The sequence below is a fragment of the Cynocephalus volans genome, chromosome 4 (genome assembly GCF_027409185.1).
Source record: "Cynocephalus volans isolate mCynVol1 chromosome 4, mCynVol1.pri, whole genome shotgun sequence".
In the NCBI taxonomy this organism is placed as follows: Eukaryota; Metazoa; Chordata; class Mammalia; order Dermoptera; family Cynocephalidae; genus Cynocephalus; species Cynocephalus volans.
This window is the reverse complement of record NC_084463.1, coordinates 134,515,161-134,535,062: the sequence shown is the minus strand read 5'-3', so window position 1 is coordinate 134,535,062 and position 19,902 is coordinate 134,515,161. Positions and strand designations below refer to the sequence as shown.

The 19,902-nt window shown below is 46.1% G+C and overlaps 1 protein-coding gene across 2 annotated transcripts in view; it reads right to left on the bottom strand.

The window, feature by feature from the left end:
* Positions 1–19,902, bottom strand: part of LDLRAD3 (low density lipoprotein receptor class A domain containing 3) — a 231,769-nt gene that overhangs the window by 159,340 nt on the left and 52,527 nt on the right. For both annotated transcript variants that reach the window (XM_063095443.1, XM_063095444.1), the window contains exon 2: positions 165–311. In XM_063095443.1, coding sequence (XP_062951513.1) covers positions 165–311 — 147 coding nt within the window. The remainder of the gene's footprint in view (positions 1–164; positions 312–19,902) is intronic.

The window sequence follows — 19,902 nt, the reverse complement described above, 5'->3', positions numbered from 1 at the left end:
ACAGGTACAGAGTGTAGAGGGCGGGAATGCTGGCCAGAGGCCCAGCCCAGCAACTCACAGCAAGCAGAGTGCACAGGCTCGAGTCAGAGCAGGCCTCCACAGCCTGCCCGCGGACTGCCCAGCCCCAGCCCCAGCCCCAGCCCCAGCCCAGGCCGGCCACTCACGGCACTCCTTCTCGTCACTCTTGTCGAAGCAGTCGGGCAGCCCATCGCACTGCCAAGCACCCGGGATGCACCTCCCGTTGCTGCACATGAAGTTGCCTGGAATGTTGCACTCGTTGGTGAAGTTGTTCCCTGGGAGCAGCTGGCTCTCTGTGGGAGAGAGGAGGCAGGGGTTAGACAGCACAGCAGCAGCCAGGACCGAGCCCACCCAATGGAAAGGGCTGCTGCACGGCAGGGGTGAGACTCCCTGTGGGCGACTTCACCCCCTCTGGGCCTCAGTTTACTCGTCCAAGAAATGGACTGATAATCTCCCACCCCACTCGGGAGATTCTGAGAGGACGAAATGGAGAAATTTAGAGAAAGCACTTAGGTGTCTGGCACACAAGAGGGGCTCACTGGCTTTTCTTTCTCCATCAAAGAGATTGGTTATAAAAACCACATGTTCTTTTCTGGCCATGGGCAGTGGCTAAAAATTAAAGTTCCAGACAGGAGTGAGCACTGGACTCCCAATGTCTCCAACAGTAGGAACTGCAGGATCCTTCCAGGCCTCAGACTCTGTAGCCCCTACAATCACAGCATCCCTGAATTTCAGCTAAGTTGGCAGGAATACTGGGCAATCGTTTCACTCTAAGAAATAGGAGCCCAGACCTACAAAACCGACCTGCCTGAGGCTGCATGAGTAAGAAAGGCCAAGCTGAAACTTGAACTCGGGCTTTCTAATCCCCATGAGGGTATCATGGTTCTGAACTGCTTGCCAAGAGTTACTGGAGGTTGAGCACCAAGTCCCAAGGTTCAGATTCAACTCCACTGAACGCAGTCACAAAGTGCCAAGCCCCAACCCCAAACCGCCAGCCCTGAGGCTGGAAAGCAAACAGAGGCGACAGGAATTGTGCGTGTGGGGAGGGGTGCTGAATTCATCTACCAGTGGACCCTGGGGGCAGATTTTCAAGGAAGCCAAGATCTGATCAGTCTGAGTCATGTGATCAATGGCTGGGAAATAAGGAGCCATCTGGAAGTAAAACAGTCTTGGGGAAAAGGAAGGGAAAAAGGCCAGTCCCTCAGCACACTGTAGCTCGAGGGCTCCCTCCTGAGTCATCCAATAAGCATTTATTGGACATTTATGGCCAGATACTTGTGTTCGGTCCTAAAGAAGCAGAGGCAAAAGCTGGGGCTCCTTCCTTCAGGCTGGAAAGGCACACAGGCATACTAATGCTTTCACTGCCACGTTATAAGAAGAGCAATATCCAGACCTGCCTGGGGGGGACAGGAGAGAAGGGTCCATGATCCTCCTCACAAGCCTGGCCACAGAGAAGCATCTCTCAGTCTCAATATTCCAGGTCCCTAACATCATGGCCTCTTTCATGCCCCTATCTTTTATATGTGCTACCCTGTTTACGCGGAATGCCCTTCAACCTGCTGGGTCTCCTAGTAAATCACTACACACCCTCTAGCAAATAACTGCTATGCGGCCTTCCCTCTGAAGTGTTCCCTAGCTTCTCCAAGCACAGATGAGCACCTACTCTGTTGGCTGGTGATGGTACTACTGGGGTGATACTAAAAATATTTTATAACTAGAACAAACAGGCAACAACCAGTTGGAATGGATACAGCCATAGGCAAGCAGCACTACATCAGCCCTAGTGCCATGTCTCCTTGTAGACCGTCTGTCTAAACAGCTCATCGGAGAACTCTAGAAAAGAGGCTACAATGAGGAGCTCCAGTCCGTCCAACAACCCACGTCGAAACCCTAGAATTCTCCCTTGTTCCTGTCTCACTTCATCATCCCCTAGCAGACAGACGATCACCAAGTCTCCATTGCCACAGCCGTGACTCCAGCCCAAGCGCCACCATCTCTCACCAGGATTACTGCCCGGCCACAAACTCCCAACTTGGCCTCCTGCCTCCCACCTTGACCCTCTTCAGCTCATTCTCACCTCTGTAGCTAGAACAATCTTTCTAAACAGCAAATCAATTATGACACTTCCTCACTTTAAAAAGCCATTGAATATCTCCCCAGTGTTTTTAAGATAAAGTCAAAATTCAAGGGAATCAAGAAAGATTTTAGGAAAGAGGTGGCATTTGCAGTAGATCTTGATGGATAAAAGTAAGAGCCCTCTAGGCCTAGAGAACAGTATTAGCGAAGAAACACTGCAGGAAGGCACAGCCCAGGACACAGAAGGGTATGGAATAAAAAAAAATCATGCAGCTCTAACAGTTAGGAATGTTGCAAATGTATCGTGCTGCTCTCTCTCCTATTCAACTGCCAAGTCAGACTCACTAATCAATCAGGGCACTTTGTTTCACTGAGCCCAGACTCAATATCAGACTCCTTCTCAAGACTATACTCCAGAAAGCCACCACCAACCCAGAGAATATGAAACCAATTCTCCGTCTCCAGGAGTGACAGGAGAGGAACCTAAGAAGGACAGCCAGATCCTGGATCCCAGCCAGACACCGAACACTCAACCCAGAAAACCCACACATTCCAGCTGCTTCATAACAACAGCTCCAGGTTTCCCCAGCAAGCAGGGAAGGAATGTAACTGTCATTCATTCTGTTTTATTTGGAAATCACTTACACTTGCTTTTATAGAGCTAGCTCCTTGAAGGCAAGCCCCTGGAAAAGTCACCACAACTGTGAAATCTTGTTCTGATAAACAAATTTCTGGAGCCAGAAAATTGGCCAGATTAAATACCAAAGTGCTTGCTCTGAGAGTCAATAAGATGGAAGCGCATGGACTTGACAAATGAATGGGTGGATGCAGAGACTCAATGCCATGTGTGTTACACACAGGTGGTCCTGCCAGCCACGGGGCTTAAAGTGCTTTCCCGGGAGGGACCTGGTGACCGATAACAGAGGTACATTTTTGTGCTCTTCCAAGCAACTCCAGTATGCACGCAGGGGGCACTTAGCCTTGTGCTTTAGGGAAGTGACATCATCCAACTCAAAATTAGAGAGATTAAATCCTGTTGATTCTGTGTTCAAAACCTTTTCTCAAGCCCATTCAATTTGCCTCACTAAATTGGCACTGCCCAATCCAGGCTGCCATTATCTCTTGCCTCCTTTCAACCAGTGGTTCTTGACAGTGGCAATTTTACCCCCCCAGAGAACACATGGCAGTGTCTGGAGACATTTCTGTTTGTCATGAGTAGGGGAATGCTATTGGCATCTAGTAGACAGATGCCAGAAATGTTGCTATGCATCCTGCAACGCACGGGCAGTCCCCAACAAGGACTCCTCCAGCCCAAAATGTCACTAGGTTGAGAAACTGCCGATTTCCACTTCTCACTCCCTCCAGTTCCTTCTCTTCACGCACGGTGAGATTTTAACATGCAACAGATGCTTTCTCTGTGACCTCAGAATATATCTAAAACTCTTGCCATGGCTTTCAAAGCCCATAATGACCCAGCCCCTGCCTACCTCTGCAACCTCACTTCAAACCGTTTCCTGGAACACACTTATGTCCCCCCTGCCATGAGACCTCCACATGTGCCACTGCAGACCCTGAACATTCTTCTGCCCACCTTTCACCTGCTGTTATGGGCTGAATTTTGTCCCTCGCCCCCCAGTTCATATATTAAAATCCTAACCCCTAGTACCAGAATGTGACACTAATCGGAGACAGGGTCTTTAAAGAAGTAATGAAGTTAAAATGAGGGTATGAGGGTGGGCCCTAATTCAATATGAACAGTGTCCCCAAAAGAAGAGATTAGGACACAGACGTGCACAGAGGGATGACCATGTGAAGACACGAGGAGAAGATAGTCATCTGCAAGCCAAGGAGAAAGGCCTCCAAAGAAGCCAACCCTGTGAGACCTGCACCTCAGACTTTCCAGCCTCCAGGATTATGAGGAAATAAACTGCTGCTGTGTAAGCCCCTCGGTCTGCAGTACTTTGCTATGGCAGCATGAGCAGACTCACGTACCTGGCTGACCCCTTCATTCATCTTTCAGACCTCAGCTCAAATCACTCACTCTGAGATCCCTTCACTGGCACCCAGTACAAGGCTGGTCCCCCTGCTTCTCTCTCTGTAGTGTCCTGTGTTTTCCTTTATCCCACTTGCATGTCCTGATGTACCTGTACGACCTGTCCACTAGACTGAACACTCCCTGAGGGCAAAGGCCCTGCTTCGGTCTGCTCTGCGTCCTGGACACCTGCCACTCCGTAGGTCTCCAATAAATATCTGTGACCACTCTAAGAAGAAAACCAAATGTGCCATTACTAATTTATTCCCTATCCCCTGCACTCTTCCTTGGAAAGTTCCATCCACCCCTTGCCTCAATCCCCTAAAATGTGAGTGGGATCTGTATATATTTAGTAAAAATAAGGAACATGGGGGTGTCTGGATTTGTACAAGTAAATTACTACCCTGTCTGCTTTAAAAGAGGTTAGAAATCTTTTCAGCCCGACAGCAGGACTTTCTAGCGGCTGAAATATTTATCCCATTTCAGTGTCCTGGGACACATTTAGAATCCAAAAAAGACAAGCATTAGCACGAAACTGGCTAGCTGGGGTTTCTCCTCCCCCTTCTCTTTTTTTCATTAAGCTGAAAAATGAAAAAGAGTTGCCCATTTTCACTGCAACACATCATTTACTTAAAATAATTATACCATCTGCACCAAAAAAAAAAAAAAAAAGAAAAAGAAAAGAAAAGAAATCCCAAGTCCATTTCCTCCACTGGGCAAAGGAAGCTACTGCAGCAGCTTCTTCCAAAATTTCTGGCACCCACAAATTTTTATTTGACAAGGGGGCCAAAACTGGGGCAACCACCAAAACTCAGACAGCCGCTGCACTCTGCTCAAATCATTCCAGAACATGTGGTCAGTGATGCTGACTTGTCCAGTGGAGAAATGGGAATTCTGTTCTACCAGCTGGAGTTGTCTGGGTTCTCTCCTCTCCCTCTGCTAATCTTCTATCTCTAGGGGGACCCCTTGTCATGATGCAATACAGAATTGACATCTGCAAACCATGTTTGCAGATGTCAATTCTTTTAGATATCTGCCCAAAGGCCTTCATTTTTATCCTCTGCTTCCTGACAATCCAGGACTGCAGGCTCAATGAACAGCAAAGCAAGATACACAACATGTCGATGTACAGACACACATGCAGCTTAGCATTCAATTTTGCACATCTCAAACTGATCTTCCCTAAAATATCCCTGGAGAATTAACAACCTCTTCCCACTGCCTGATGCCAAGAAACAGAGCGTTGTGAGGCCACTGAAAGCAACCATCTGTTTTCCCTATGATTCACTTCTTCAAACACACCCACAGTCAAGGGCACAGGTAAAGCCATTAAGTGAGCTGGTCTGCAATGATTTGTTTGTAAACATCTCTAGAAAATCCCCAAAGGTCCCTCCACTCTAGACTGCTCCACATGGTGGCATCAGTGTTGGAGGAAACCAGGGACATCTGTCCCATGCACTTCCTACAGTCATTCAATTCTCACCAAATTGCTTCCTGCTGGAGCCTGGCTCTGGGGAGCACGATGGCTGTCACCAAGAAGGGAGCACTCATGCAAGGATGTCTGCCTATGGGGAGAGGATGACCATAGCCAGGTTTCTAGATCCTGCACACCATGCTGCACTGTGAGCTCATTCCAATGGCCCCAGCCTCCATTTACCCATCCGTTCCAGGAAGATATAGCCCAGGGAAATTGGTGAGAAGGTATAAAATGATCCCAGGGTTCAGCCCAGGACTGCCAACCCTTGGCATTCACAGATTTCACATTTACTCTGCCCATGACCCTGAAAGAAGATGGTGTATAATTTTGCAGCAGGAAGAATTTATGAATGGAGTAAGTCACTCAGATAGTGAGTGAGCCTAGCTCTCCACCCAGTGTCTGCACTTCACATGCTTTATGGTTTGTTTCTCCCACAAAGAGTTACAAATTGATAAATGCTTTGTTTCTTCTTATAACACGAGTGAGCAAAGAAAGCCAATGGCTAGTGCTAACAAGGCAAGCAAAGAGAAGCAAAGTTTTCTAGGAAAAAGATAGTTTTTCACCAGGAAATAGCTTTATAAATTATTTTTGTTCTGTATTTATAGCCTCATTAAAGGCCTGACGCTGTTACATTTTTTAGTTATGCTTCATTGCATTTCATGAGGAAAATTGTCAGAGAGGCGTTAATGGAGTGGAGATTTGCAGAGCCCTCGGGATCCAGCCCTTGCAAGGTCCAAGTCCACAGGTCCAGGGACCTGACAGCAAACTGGAGGATGTCGTTTGCCATGATACTGACCACCAAGGTGAGCACTGAGCCTTGCCCCAACCCCAGTCCCCATGCCTCCTTAGGCTCCCTTTAATAGAGAAATGGGTTGTTATTGACTTTTCACTAAGGAAGATCTAACATCTACTAGAGCACGTAACACATGGCAGGAGTTGAACATCGGTTCTTTTTCATTTCTTACGATAGCCTTATGAAATAGACACATGCCTATTTTGCAGATGAGGAAACCAAGACTGAAAAACTAACTTGCCTGAGGTCACACAGCTAGAAGAGGCCCACAAACAGCCAAACAGTAAATATTTCAGGATGTGCAAATCAAGAGGCCAAATTAAGGATATTCTGTAGGTACATATATAAGAGGAACGAAAACAATATTCCACAAAACTTTTGCTGATGAAATTCAAAATATCTTCATAATCATTGAGAACAATTTTCTGTAATACAGGTCCACTAAGGAGAAGAATGGAATTCTTTTTTTTGGCAGGGGAGGTGTAACATTTCACTTAATTGAGGTTCAAAGTTAGTGTTCCTTATCATCAAAATCTATTGCACATGCCTTTTTCCCCAACTGTTTAAACATGTACAAACCATTCTTAGTTCACAGAGTGTCTAAACAACAGGTGGTGGGTTGTGCAGAATAAGAAATGACAAAAGTACCCAACCTCAGGCACATCCTCTCTATCCCACCACACTGTGAAATGAGCTCTGTGGCTTACCGGCTGCTCCCCCACCAAGAGGGCGGGGACCTTGGCTGTCCTGTAGCCACTGTGTCCTCAGCAACTGGCAAGTGAGGGCACCCAGCAGACCCTCCACCAACGTTTATTGACTGAATGAGTGGAAAATGGAAACTGTCGACTCCTAAGCACGTCTCCGGCTCTGACACTCATAAGTTCTGTGACTTTATCTAAACTCGATGTAAAACCATTTATACTTTGCCATGCAAAATACAATGGATAAGTGAGATTCGGTCTGCAGAACGCTTCTTGAGCTCCCAGGAGGAAAGTCACAGAAGTGATAAGCTTCTGGAATAAATTTTGGCAAAGCTCACTTTTCACTTACACTCATGTCCTCACCAAAGACCGGCTGCACGTCAGAAGGTGAAGCAGGGACCGTCCCCACGTGCCTTCTGCCTTTTTGGCTTCCAACAGCAGCAGCAACAGCAGGGAGAGAGAGTCTGGCAGTGAAGCTTCACTGAAGAAGGGGAGAGGGGACACTTTACGACCCATTTTATCAGGCTTGTGATAAACTGGGCTTAAGAGAGCGCCAATCAACACTGCACTTCCACACCTCTCAGAAACAGCCCCAGGGTCAAGAAGAAGGATTCTGCTCCAACCCCAAGTTCAGCCCAGCCCCATGTGCCCAGGGACGATTGCAACAATCTCCACAGTCATGGGAACAGGTACAACTGCCTTAAAATGTAAAACTCCTAGTCATCAATAGATACTATAAACACAGTGAAAAGATAAGCCACTAACTGGAAGAAGATATCTGCCACATATATGACCCACAAAGTACCAATATCTAGAATTTTCTTATAAGACTATATAAGAAAACACAAGCAACCCATTAGAAAAATGGACAAGGCACATGGACAGGTACTTTCACTGTGAGGAAACTCAAACTGCCACTTAATATATACTCAACCTCACTTGTAATCAAAGAATGATTAATGAAACAAGGAAGCTCTCTTTCACACCCATCAGATTTACGAAACTTTGAAGTGTGACATTCGCAAGTGGCAAGTGGTGCGAAGATGGGGAGCAACAGGGGCTCATGTTGCACATGGTGAAGGAGCTCTGAAGAGCAATCCGGCAACTCCTAATAAGGCTGAAGATGCTCACACACTGTGACCCAGCCAATCCTCCTCTGGGACATACCCTAGGCCTGGGGCAAACAGGCACAAGTACACGGGACAGCAGCAAGAGAACATTCACTGTGATGCTGCTGTAATACCAAATTGTCAGACAAGCTTCATGCTCATCAGAAAGAGAATGGATGGAAAAACAGGGTACATTTACGCAATGGCATACTACCCAGAGCTTCAACTGAACAAACTAGGGTGGTGCAAACCAACATGGATAAATCTGACAAACTCACTGCTCAGTGAAAAGAGCAAGTTGCAAAATACATCAAGGTTGAAAACATACTATTTCAATGGATACATGCAAACGTAAAAAGTATTTTCTAAATGTGCAGAAAAGAGAAATACCAAATTCAGGGTAAAGATTATCTCTGGCAAATGAGATCAGAGAGGGTAATCAATTAACTCGCACTGCAAGATTTCTTTCTTTAAAACAATCTGAAGCAAGCACAGCAATATATTAGAATACAATGGAATGGGGTGGTAGACATACAGGCTTGCTTTGTGTTGTTTTGGGTAACTTTTCTCTACCCTTTAAAAATGTTTCATTAATAAAAGTTATCATAAAGAACAAAAATTATGCTGAGAAAAACCAATAAAGACATATGGAACCATTTACCACTAATATTCTAGCTTCAAAAACCCCATCAACTATAACAGAATGAGAGATAAAAGGGGCAAGTGTTCACGGTGGAAAACACAGCAAATGCAAGGATATCTGTCTGGGAGATTCGTTCTATTATCAACTCTTCACTTTCTGAAAGGCAGCAACAGTTGCAGGGTGGAAGCTGATTGTGGAGGAAAAAATAAACAAATCTCAGAAGATACATTTACCCACCCAACCTATTAAGCCATGACATTCCAAAAATAAAAATAGCAAGGCCTAGCCAGCAGGTCAGATATTTGTTAAATACTAACTCCCTGAGAAGTCAGGGTGGGAAAAGCCACAGAAAAGCTCTCTTCCTCAGAATAGTCCACAACAGCTGCCTCTTTGCCCCTCAAGGAGGGTAAAAATCAGCTCAGCTGGGGGCAGCGGAGGCTGTGTGCTTAGCAGATCACAGCCCACTGGCTTGTGCCACTATGGAGGGGCAAAGGTTACAGAGCAGAGTCAAAAACCAGAGTGGCCAGCATGGGAGAGGTGGGATGAGGGTGAGGGAAGGGGGAAAGCGAGGAAACCAGATGGTAAGGCCTAACCCCTGCACCTGGTCCCTCCCCTCTACTAGGAAAGCAGTCTGTTAAAATGCAGCAGGAGTCAGCCAGACCTGGGTTCAAATGCCTTATTCTCTCATAACCATGACTAGCTGTGTGACTTCAGACAAGTGAGTCACCCTCTCTGAGCTTCAATTCTCCATTTGTAAAACTGAGGTAACCCCATCTCCCCAGCAGGGTTGCTGAGGGATAGAGAGATGTTTTTATATAGATATCAAATACATAGAGATTGAGGTATACTATGGACATAAAATAGATGGAAGGATAAAGTGCATATGCAGAGTAGGTGGCATATACTTGGGGTTTAGTACATAGTGTGTTTTACTCCTTCCTTCCCCCTACATTCTCCTGACTCTCCTCATAGAGCTAGTACTGTCAGTGATACTCAGAGAAGGCAGAGTCCCTTTTCTCTCCCTGCCTCCCTAGAAAGGGCACAGCCTGGGCAGGGAAGCCTGCCGGAATTGAGGCTGGTTGGCTGGGACCTTGTGCTCACTTAAGTCCAGAAAAGCAGACCACAGGGATGGTCACCAGGTTTTGAGGACATAGTTAAGGAGCTCACACTACGTGTGTGTCTTCTAACACACAATAACCCTGGTTTTCAATTATTCCTAAGAAATAATTAGTCTGCCTTGGATCATTCCTGGGGCTCTTTAATAGGCAGCCAAACTATAAGCATGAGCCAGCGCTTTCAAACAACATGGGTATGAACCACATGGGACTTACTATTGGGCTTTGAGGGAGTTGCTTCACCTCCCTGGGCCTCAGTTTCCCTAGAAAAATAAGGCAGTAATAGATGACGTCCAAGTTCCTTCTCAACCCTCAACTCGCTCATTCTTTGTTTCTGTGGACACATACCCCATCCCCACAGAAGATAAACACAGCATCTGCCTGTCCTACATACGTTCTTCAGCACTTAAAAATAATACCTGAGATTTACACAGAGCTCCTCCTCTAAAGAACTGAAAACATCCCTGCAAGGCAGGTACTGAAGGTAGTTCCTCCTGGTTAGATACAGAAAGACTAAGAGCCAGAGATCAACCAGCCTGTCAAAAGGCAGGGTTGGAGCTGGCCAAAGAATCCAAGTTTCTGGCCCCTGGATGAGACCCAATTCTGCCCCTTACTGCACGTTAGAACTCTGACCTCCTCTGCCGTCTGCTCCAGGATGGCCGGTCCCACGCTCCCAGACAACAGAAGAAAATAATCTCCAAAGGGCCAAGAATCAGACCTGCCTCCAGTTCTACGGATTAAAGGGCCTCTCCAGTTCACTTCAATTATCCACAATCTCCCAACGTGTCTCAGCAAATGAATGATTCTTTGGCTTATCACTTACGATTAGGAGAGGAACTCTGCCGGGGGAAATCAAAAAACGCCAGCTTGTTACTGGCACACAAGGGGGAGAATACATATTAACCGGTGCATCTTTTTAAATTTTCTTAAGTAGCTTAATCCATTAAACTGGTCCATCTCGTTTCTACAGTCTGCTCACGTGGGCACCCTCCCTCCACACTGAACACGATGACAGGCCCTCCATCATGAGGAATTAGCTGACTTCTTGAGCAAATGATGTTTGTACATCTAGCAAGTGCCAGAGTTAAGCAGTATTTACTGCTGTAGTCCCCACTTTAGTATGCATGTCTGAGTGATCGCAGCTTTCAGAGCTCCAGAGTGAGCAATTTACCTCTGCAAGAGACTAGTGAGATCTGGTAAATCACCGGGCTAAAACTGTGCAGTGGAACCTGTTTGGGTCTTCCAGATTGTGAAGGGTAGCTTATGACTGACCAGAAAACAAAGCGAGTTTAAAAATTAAAGAGGGACTATAGAGTTCTTCTCATTCCAGTAAACACTGGAGCCCACGAACTCTGAATTCCAATTCCACTCCATCCAAGCTCAAGGAATGACTCACCCCTCTGTACCTCAGTTTTCTCGTCCACAAAATGGAGATAGGCCAAATGCAACCTTAACCAGCTCCCTGGGTAATCAAAGGACTGTTCTGTCTCCCTTGGTGTTGTAGCCACATAGTCAACAAGCTGAAAACATTAGACCTAGGCATCACTTACCCCAGAAAACCTCTTAAGGAAAAAATATATATATATTAAAAATTCAGTGGAAGCTTCCAGATTTTTCACACATTTTATAACAGCATGCAGATAGATGCCATAAGATTAACCAGGGCTCATTTCTTAGAGGTATTATTATTCACTATTAAAGAATTACTATTATATAAAGACTAGGTGTAATGTAGGTATATAATATGTCATTTCACAAGACATACCATTATAATGTAGTTACATGACTAATAATTAGAGGGAGGGTGATCTGATGTGTAAAAGGACCCACCCCGAACCAAACACAATAGAATCATACCAGGTAAGATGAAAGAGAGACGGGAACTGTTTATTAAGAAATGATTTTTCAGCATACTGAAGAACGTGCTCCACAGTGTGGCTCCGGCTCTTCGGGTTACTAGGCTGCTCTCCGCTAACAGGGGCAGCTCAATACCAAGACGCTGGAAAGAAGTCAGCGCTTGGTGAACACTGAGACCATAATTAAACTTTAAACAGGTTTAAGCCCCACAGTCTACACGCTCTTCAATCTCGACATCCGGCTGGTCCCCACCCCATCACTGTCCTCCGTCTGTTGTCACAAAGTCACCAGTGGCCTCCAAGCCTCCCAATCACTGAATCCAAAGGTTAATTTTCAGTCCTCACTGTACACACAGTTCTGCTGCATTGGACCAGCTGAGCCACTCCCTCCTTCTGAACCTCCATTCCGCTGGCCTCCCTGACACCATATTCTCCTGCTCCTCTGCTTCCCCACACACCTGGCTCTCCGATCATTCCTTCCCAGTCCCTTGGAGGCTCCTCTTCCTCCACCAACTCCCTTACCAGCCTTCAGAGATCTGGCTCCCATCTGCTTTAGGAAAACACACATCCTCCATGGATAAGCCGTCTCATCCACTACCAGGTTCAACCTTCCTGGCGTTAACCCCTAAACTGAGGCCTCCAACTCAGCCCTCTCCCCTCAACTCCACCCTCCACCCAAAGCTTCACACAGCCATCCCCACCGCCAAAGGTACTCCCATCCCCAGCACAAACTCAGCCGGTCCACAGCAGAATTTCTGGGTTTTCCTCTAAACCCACTCCCTCTGCACACTCGGTACTTCATCTGGTAGATCTCCCTCACCCCCCACCCACATCATTCAACTGGTGCTGACCGTTCCCCACATCCACCTATCCTCCCCAGCCCTGCCACTCACAACCCTAAGGCAGATTCTTCTCTCATTGTTTTGCACCAATGGTTTCCTCACTGGCTGTCCTGGTTCCAGTCTTGACCCCTAAAAGGCATCCTTCACACAGCTGTAGAGCAAATCTGACCAGGTCGCACACTGTTTCAAACCCTCCTGTGGCTCCCCATCCCACAAGGGGTAAGGCTCACGTCCGTGGGTCAGCACAGAAAGCCCCATGTGTCCTGGCCAGCCCACCTCTCCAGGGGTTTCCTCCCTAGCACCCCAGGACAGTTGACGTGCCCTCCTCAGACCTCTCAATATAACTCATGCAAACCTCCATCTCTTCACTTACCACCATGCTCTCTAAATTTGTTTGTGTGCCCGTCTTCCCCCACAACCCCATGAGCGACTTTTACACCAGAGGTGGCCTAGGGCCTATGACAGGATGTTTGCTGCAGTGGAGGAAGGGAGGAAGGGAGGGATGCATGAGAGTGTAGGTGGATGGACTACAAAGGGGTGCTTCCCCGTGCTACACTACTGTGAAAAGCATTTCACCGTTTTGTGGCTTATTGCTGCAAATGAGGATTATTCTCAATCCTGTGGACAGTCCACATTTGCACACAGTTTAGGATTTATGAAACTAAAACATGTGCCTTCATGTTCAGATAATAACTTGTTCTGAATTTGCTTATTAAAAAAAAATGAGGAGGAGCAGAAACCAAAAGTATTTTTTATTTTTATTATTCTTTGCTGAGAAGTCTGCGGATGCTGGGATTTTCTACAAAGTTATCTTTGCCTCTGGATTAGTTTGAGCATAAAATAATCATTGTTCACAGCTTCAAGTAAATATTGAAATGTAGCCCAACTGTAGACTGCAACCTTAGCAGGTACGAGTTCACCTTTGCAACTCTTGGGCATGAGAACCTTGTCTGCGATGACGCAGGCTGTCAACATTATCTGACACAGCTGCCCATACTACGAATGCAACATGATGGGATGACTCATTCTCACAGAGCCAGCTCACAAGAAATCCAGGGCAGACACATGTGACGGGGGTGAAGAGCCAAGCCTGGTGCATCCAGCAGCTGGGAACAGCCAAAAGAGCCAGCCCTCGGTTTCCACTCTGCACTGGGCTAGACACAGCCTCTCAGTCAGGCCTTCAGGCCTCCATCCACAGAGGCTGATTTTCCTCTCCCTGCAGTGAATCCCCAACCATCAGCACCCTACTCTTTTATTTGTTTCTTTCTGTATCCAGGGAGTAGTGACAGCTGCAACACGGTGGCATTTGGGGTTGGGACTCTTACCCAGAGCAAGCAAAAAAAGCAAGCCCTTGGCTTTGGAGGCAGCGAGCGTGGTCTGGCAGGAATGAAGGGGCCTAAAAGAGTTCAGTCAAGAGCATGCCTCTGTCATCAATGGCCGTGGGAGCACTGGGACCCAGGCCCCCAGCTACCCCCATCCCCGGCAGCCCCAGCATCCTTAGAACAAACAGCCCAGGTTGTTTACCAACATGGAAGGTGGCAGCTCTCCTCATGCTCTGGAAGAGAAGAGAAGAACCCTGGCTCCAGTGAACCTGCCAAGGGAGTTTAGGGAGCAAGACTGATGTGGGAAATGCCAGCAGAGTAGAGACATAATGAAGCAGAACTGCCAACACTGCTAAGAGATCCTCTCATCTCTGCGTTTGTCGATCCTGTGCTTTGTGCTAATGACATGAGAGACCACGGTTTTGAAGAGACAGGAGGCCACGGATCCAGCTTCTCACCGAACGTCCGCAATCATCAGCTTCAACAGGCTCCAACCCCTGCCTGGCCCTGCTCACTTTCGTCACTCACGAGCCACCCCAGGCCACACAAATGACAAGATATTTACAGGCCAAGGAAAAATTTCCCCTCATTAAATAAAAACAAAGCAGAAAACCAAAGACTTTAACCAAAAAGGAAGACTACTTGATCTTTTCTGGCACTTGATAGTCAGGGATGCCAATCAAGATGGGTTTTTTTTCAGAATGCATCTTTCCAAACAATCCTCTGTGGCCCTAATTAGAATGCCTTAAAAATCAATAAGAAAATTGCAAACAAACCAAGTGAAAAATGGGCAAAGGAAGTGAACAAACATGGCACAAAAAATAAAGATGACTAATAAACAAATGAAAAGAGGCACAATCCCACTAGTAGTCAAACAAATGCAAGTGAAAATGCCATTTTTAAAAAACAGATTGGCAAAAGTTAAAAAGATGGATAATACTGAGAGCTGGCACAGGTGTGTGGAAACTGGCATCCTTGTACCCTATTGGTGGGAGTACAAATTGGTACAGCCTCGCTGGGGCCATTTGGCAGTACCCAGCACAATTTATTATGAGTATACCTTTGGACCCAATGATTCCATTTCTAGGAATTTATCCTTAGGAGTATATAAATGCATAGAAAAGCATGAAGATTTTTTTTTTTTTCCTTTACAGCATTATTTGTAAAAGCTCAAAACTTAAAAGAACTACCAAGAGGGAGATTGGTAAATATGATAACGCATGTCCAGACTAACACACTGCAGCCTTTCAAAAGAACCCAGGAGCTGGAATGGACTGCCAAGAAAAAATGTCTAGAACACAGAGGGGAAAAAGCAAGTTGCAAAACAATATACACAGCATAGTCCCATGTTTGTTTATCCCGAGATATGTACCTGTATTCAATATATATGTACCTGTATATACATATACATCTGCAATGTCTTAGAACACATTCATACTCTGAGGAGGACTTGAGAGGTCCTTTTAAAATGTAGGTATATTTTCTATTGGCATCTTTTCTTTAAAACCAATTCTTTAAAATGTCACCATAGTAAACATGCCTGGAGAACTTAATAAGAGCTACGAAGATGACCTGGGGGAGGGGTTTCACAGCAATGTTCATTGTAAAAATACACACACACACACACAGAGGCTCCTTTAACCTTAAGAAATAAAAGCCAAAAGGAAAATGTCATCCTTTTCATCGAATTATAAAAAATTATTTAAAAAAAGACAAAGCATTCCTTAACATTTGAGAAAAGCAAGTTTGGGATAAGAATATTTGACACAGTTATGAAAATAATAGTCCCAAATATTGGCTCACACTAAAAAGAAAAACTGAACAGGGAATACCTGGGGAAGCCTACGGATGGCTGCTTCTTAGTGAGTTATTACAGGAAATGACCCAGGGCTACCCTTCCCTTCTAGAGCACAAGCGTATTCTACAAGACAGTTTATGAGCCACCTTCCACAGCCACACGTCTCTCCCCTCCCTCCTGGACAGCCCCATTCTGCACCACAGGCCCATGCCTTTGGTAGCCTGTGAGGGATGGGAGTGCCAGGGGCTCTGACTCTAATGATATAAGGGATATAATTCAATTCATCCTCTGCAGGAAATGCAGGGAGTCTCTCCAAGTCTTGCCTGTGCTCCCTGTGAGCCCACAATTGGAGCCTGCACTGGACTCCTGTTTCCACACTCCCCAGTCTTCCAGGTGGCATCTGGCCACGGTTGCTGCTGGAAGACAGAGGAGCTCATTCAAGGGCGCCTGGAAAGAGACTGCTGGATCGGGAGCCCAAGGCTGGTGGGGTGCCTGGTCACGAAGGCTTTGGAGCTGCTCTCACCACCCAAGTGGGTAGAGGGTCATCCTACAACGGGCCTGCTGGAAAGGAGGAACGGAAATGAGATGTTTTTAATGTTGAGTAAAAGGAGCCAGACACACTTGCCAGTTCAAAAAGAGAAAAAATTAATCTGTGATGTTGGAAGTCAGGATAATGATGGGGTGAGGGTGGGAGGATGGGGCGGGGGCACCACAGGGGCTTGGGGCTGTCGGCAATGCTCTAGTTCTTGATCTGAGCATTGGTTCCCAGGTGTGTTTACTTCATGAAAATGCACAGAGTTCCCAGTTAACGTCTGTGCGCTTTTCAGTAAGTGTGTTAAATTTCTATAAAAAGTTTACTTAAAAAATAGAAAAATACGTTTTTCAATGGCATAGCCGGCTCACAGGCACCCCCTCTGTGCATTCCCAGTAGACTCTCTCCTTTCTTCTCTCTACAGCCCAAGCCGCCAGCAAACTCAGGGGTCAAAATCACGCCAATTCCAACAGTTCACAATACACCAACTGGTGGGGGACAGGCACTGTGAGGAGGGGGAATGGCATGTCCAGCATTTATTTTTAATTGATTTGCTCATTTTCCCCTAATACTGGAATCAGCTCCACTCCTTTTCTCCAGTGCCCAAAATGGCATCAGCCACACCCTGATAAACCCCAAGCATGCAAACTTCTCAGGCCTGGCGCAGGGCTCTGTGATCCCATCTAGGGAAGCCTGCTGAACATCCAGACACTGGGATGTGCTAGGAAAAGTCCGCCCGGCTGTTCTAGCTTTCCTTCCAAAATGAGTCTGAAGGTGTGGAGACTCCCCTCCTAGGGGCCAATTCCATCTCCGGTTCCAGTAGAGTTCACCCCAAACTCCTTGGGGGTCATTCTCAGCTAATCAGGCATTTTAGGGGTCTGTGCTGAACTCTTCCAGATGGCTAGTGTGGGGGTCCCCCCTTTCTTTTGTTAAATAAATGGGTTTTTGTTTGTCTTTGGCAAAAAGAAAAATATAAAGTGTAGAGCAAACTACACAGAGAGTAAAGCGATCCAGGATGATTTATGCTCGATGAGTCCACAGATCAGGCACCTGAATGCCGATTTCTGACTGAAGCTGAGTGAGAGATCTGAATCTGTTGCTCTCTCTCCCTCTCTCCTTTGCCATAGCAACTCTTTGAAAAGGGCACTGCCAAGTCACCACCGCTGCCCAGATGTTCAGGGACTCAGCTCACCAGCAAAGTTCCCTCCACCTCCTGAAGCACACAGGAAAAGAGGTAGCAGGCGAGAAGGGCTACCCAACCAAGGGGAGGCTTGTGATGTTAGGAGCACTCCCCGTGTCCCCAGCCAAGCCTTGCAACACTAGGAGCACTCCCAAGCATCAATGGCCAAGCCTTTCCAATGTTAGCAGCACTTCCAGTGTTACTGGCCAAGTTCTTGCAACGTTAGGAGCTCTCCTGGCATCACCAGCCAAGCCCTTCAGATGTTAGGAGCAATCCCGGAGTGACCGGCCAAGCCGTTCTGACGTTAGAAGTGATCCTGGAGTCACAGGCCAAGCGCTTGCAATGTTAGGAGCACACCCGACATCCCAATGGGTACACTCACATCCACGCTTTGCACCTTCCCGCCAGATGCAGTCCTCGGGCATCACAGAGACCCTCCTTTCCCACGATGGTGTTACAGCATTTTCATTCAAGGCCAGGTTGGTAATATGTCCATTTGTGTTCAGGATACAGATGTGTTCCTGTCAATCACCCCTCTGTCTCTCTCTCTCTCTTTCTCAGATCAGCTTCTTGTGTTCCCACAAAACAAATAGCTTCTGTTCAAACTTCTGCCCAGAGCAACTCAATCTCCGGCCACCTCCGCCACCCCTGTAAAAGTCCCATCAACACCTATGCATCTGCTCAAAGCTCACACTCCGAGGACAGGAAGGTGGTGAGGTGTGGGAGGTACACCTCAAACCACACTCACCAGGCCCAAGAACCACAGACCCACAGTTCAACAGCAAGTCATAGATCCCAAGATCATGCCAGGAAAGCCTTAAGAAGAAAGAGCCAACTGAAGACTTGGGAAAATAAGTGTATTAAGGGGAAAAAAAAAAAGGGTTATGCCAGCAAATTCAGCCTTGTCTTAGCTCTCCTACAGTAATCCTAGCAAACACATTACTGTGGAACCAACCCAGGGACGTCTCCAGCCTCAGAATACCAGTAAAACTGGCCAGTAGGAGGCAAAAGGACTTCAAGGCATCCATAACAACCACTGTCAGTCACTCCAACAACTACACAAAAGGAAAAAACCCAAGTACACTTCCCTGGGGGTTACAAACTCCTGAGGAGAAAAAGGAATAAATTTTGTAAAACACCATCCAAAGAAATAGACATCAGTTCTTCAAAGTTTCTTTGCCTAGCAAGGTTCTGAGAGGATAAGGGGCCCTTCTAACAAGTATGCAATTTCAGAAAAATGTGTTTTTACTAAACTCCCCCTGGGAATCAGGCACTGTCCTCAGTACTGCTTAAAGGACAAGAGATAAGAAAGGTCAGAGACATTTAGAAAACAAAATATTTCTCAGAACATCCACACAAATAAGAACAGCACTCCTATCTCTAAATATACCAAATATAATCATCTATGGACAAGCCCGTTTATATGCAGTAGGTTATTTTCACATTTCAAAATTAACAAGTAACTTCAGAATCACAATGGAGAGATAAGAATTTAAACACTGCATAAATTTCCATCCTCTACTCTCAAGCACCAGAGGTTTTTTTCCTTCCACCTTTCCCGTCTGCAGATTTTATTTCAAAATTCCCAGAGGTTCACATTTTGACATAGAGATATATTAACCAGAATTCCTAACCTCTAGTGACTTTAGAATATAGAAGGAAGGAAATCTAAATTGATTAAATAAAATCAATAGTAAGAAAACGCTTCAAGGACAATAGCAATGAAAAAGCATTTTTAAACATTTCAAATTAAAAACAACTATGACCCTACCTGCCGCCTCCTACCACGGCTATGTTGTCAGACTATGAAGTCATGCATTAATGATGCTGGGGACAGGCCACCACCACTCAAGCTTCCCTTAGAAGTGATGTCTATATTTCTGGAGCACCTACTATGTGTTAGAGCCTGCACTGGTACTTTGTGTATGTTATTTAATCCATACTGCATCCCTACTGAGTAGCTACTATGCCCATTTTACAGATGAAGAAACTGAGGTTCAAGATGACAAACCAGTCAATGAGAACTAGGATGCAAATCAAGGTCTATGTGGCTCCCCAAGGATCTTTCCTCTTGACCACCACTGTGCCCCCAAAACAGCAAAAACAGGCCACCCTATTATGAAGAACACACAAGCTACAATTGTTTATGGTTCTCTCTCCACCCTTTCAAAGTCTTAATTTATCGAGATAGCAGAAAATCTAGTACACAAATCCTAACTTACATCCCAAATATTGGGGGACCATCCACATCTCAAACTGGACTACACTGACCGCTAGTGGGTTCTCACTATAAAATGCCTGAGCCAGTGCTCCCCTCAACAATGACATTTTGTCACTGCATTGGGTCCACGGAACAAGATGGTTATATTTAATATCCACCTAGTGCCTATCACGTGTTCTGTTTTATA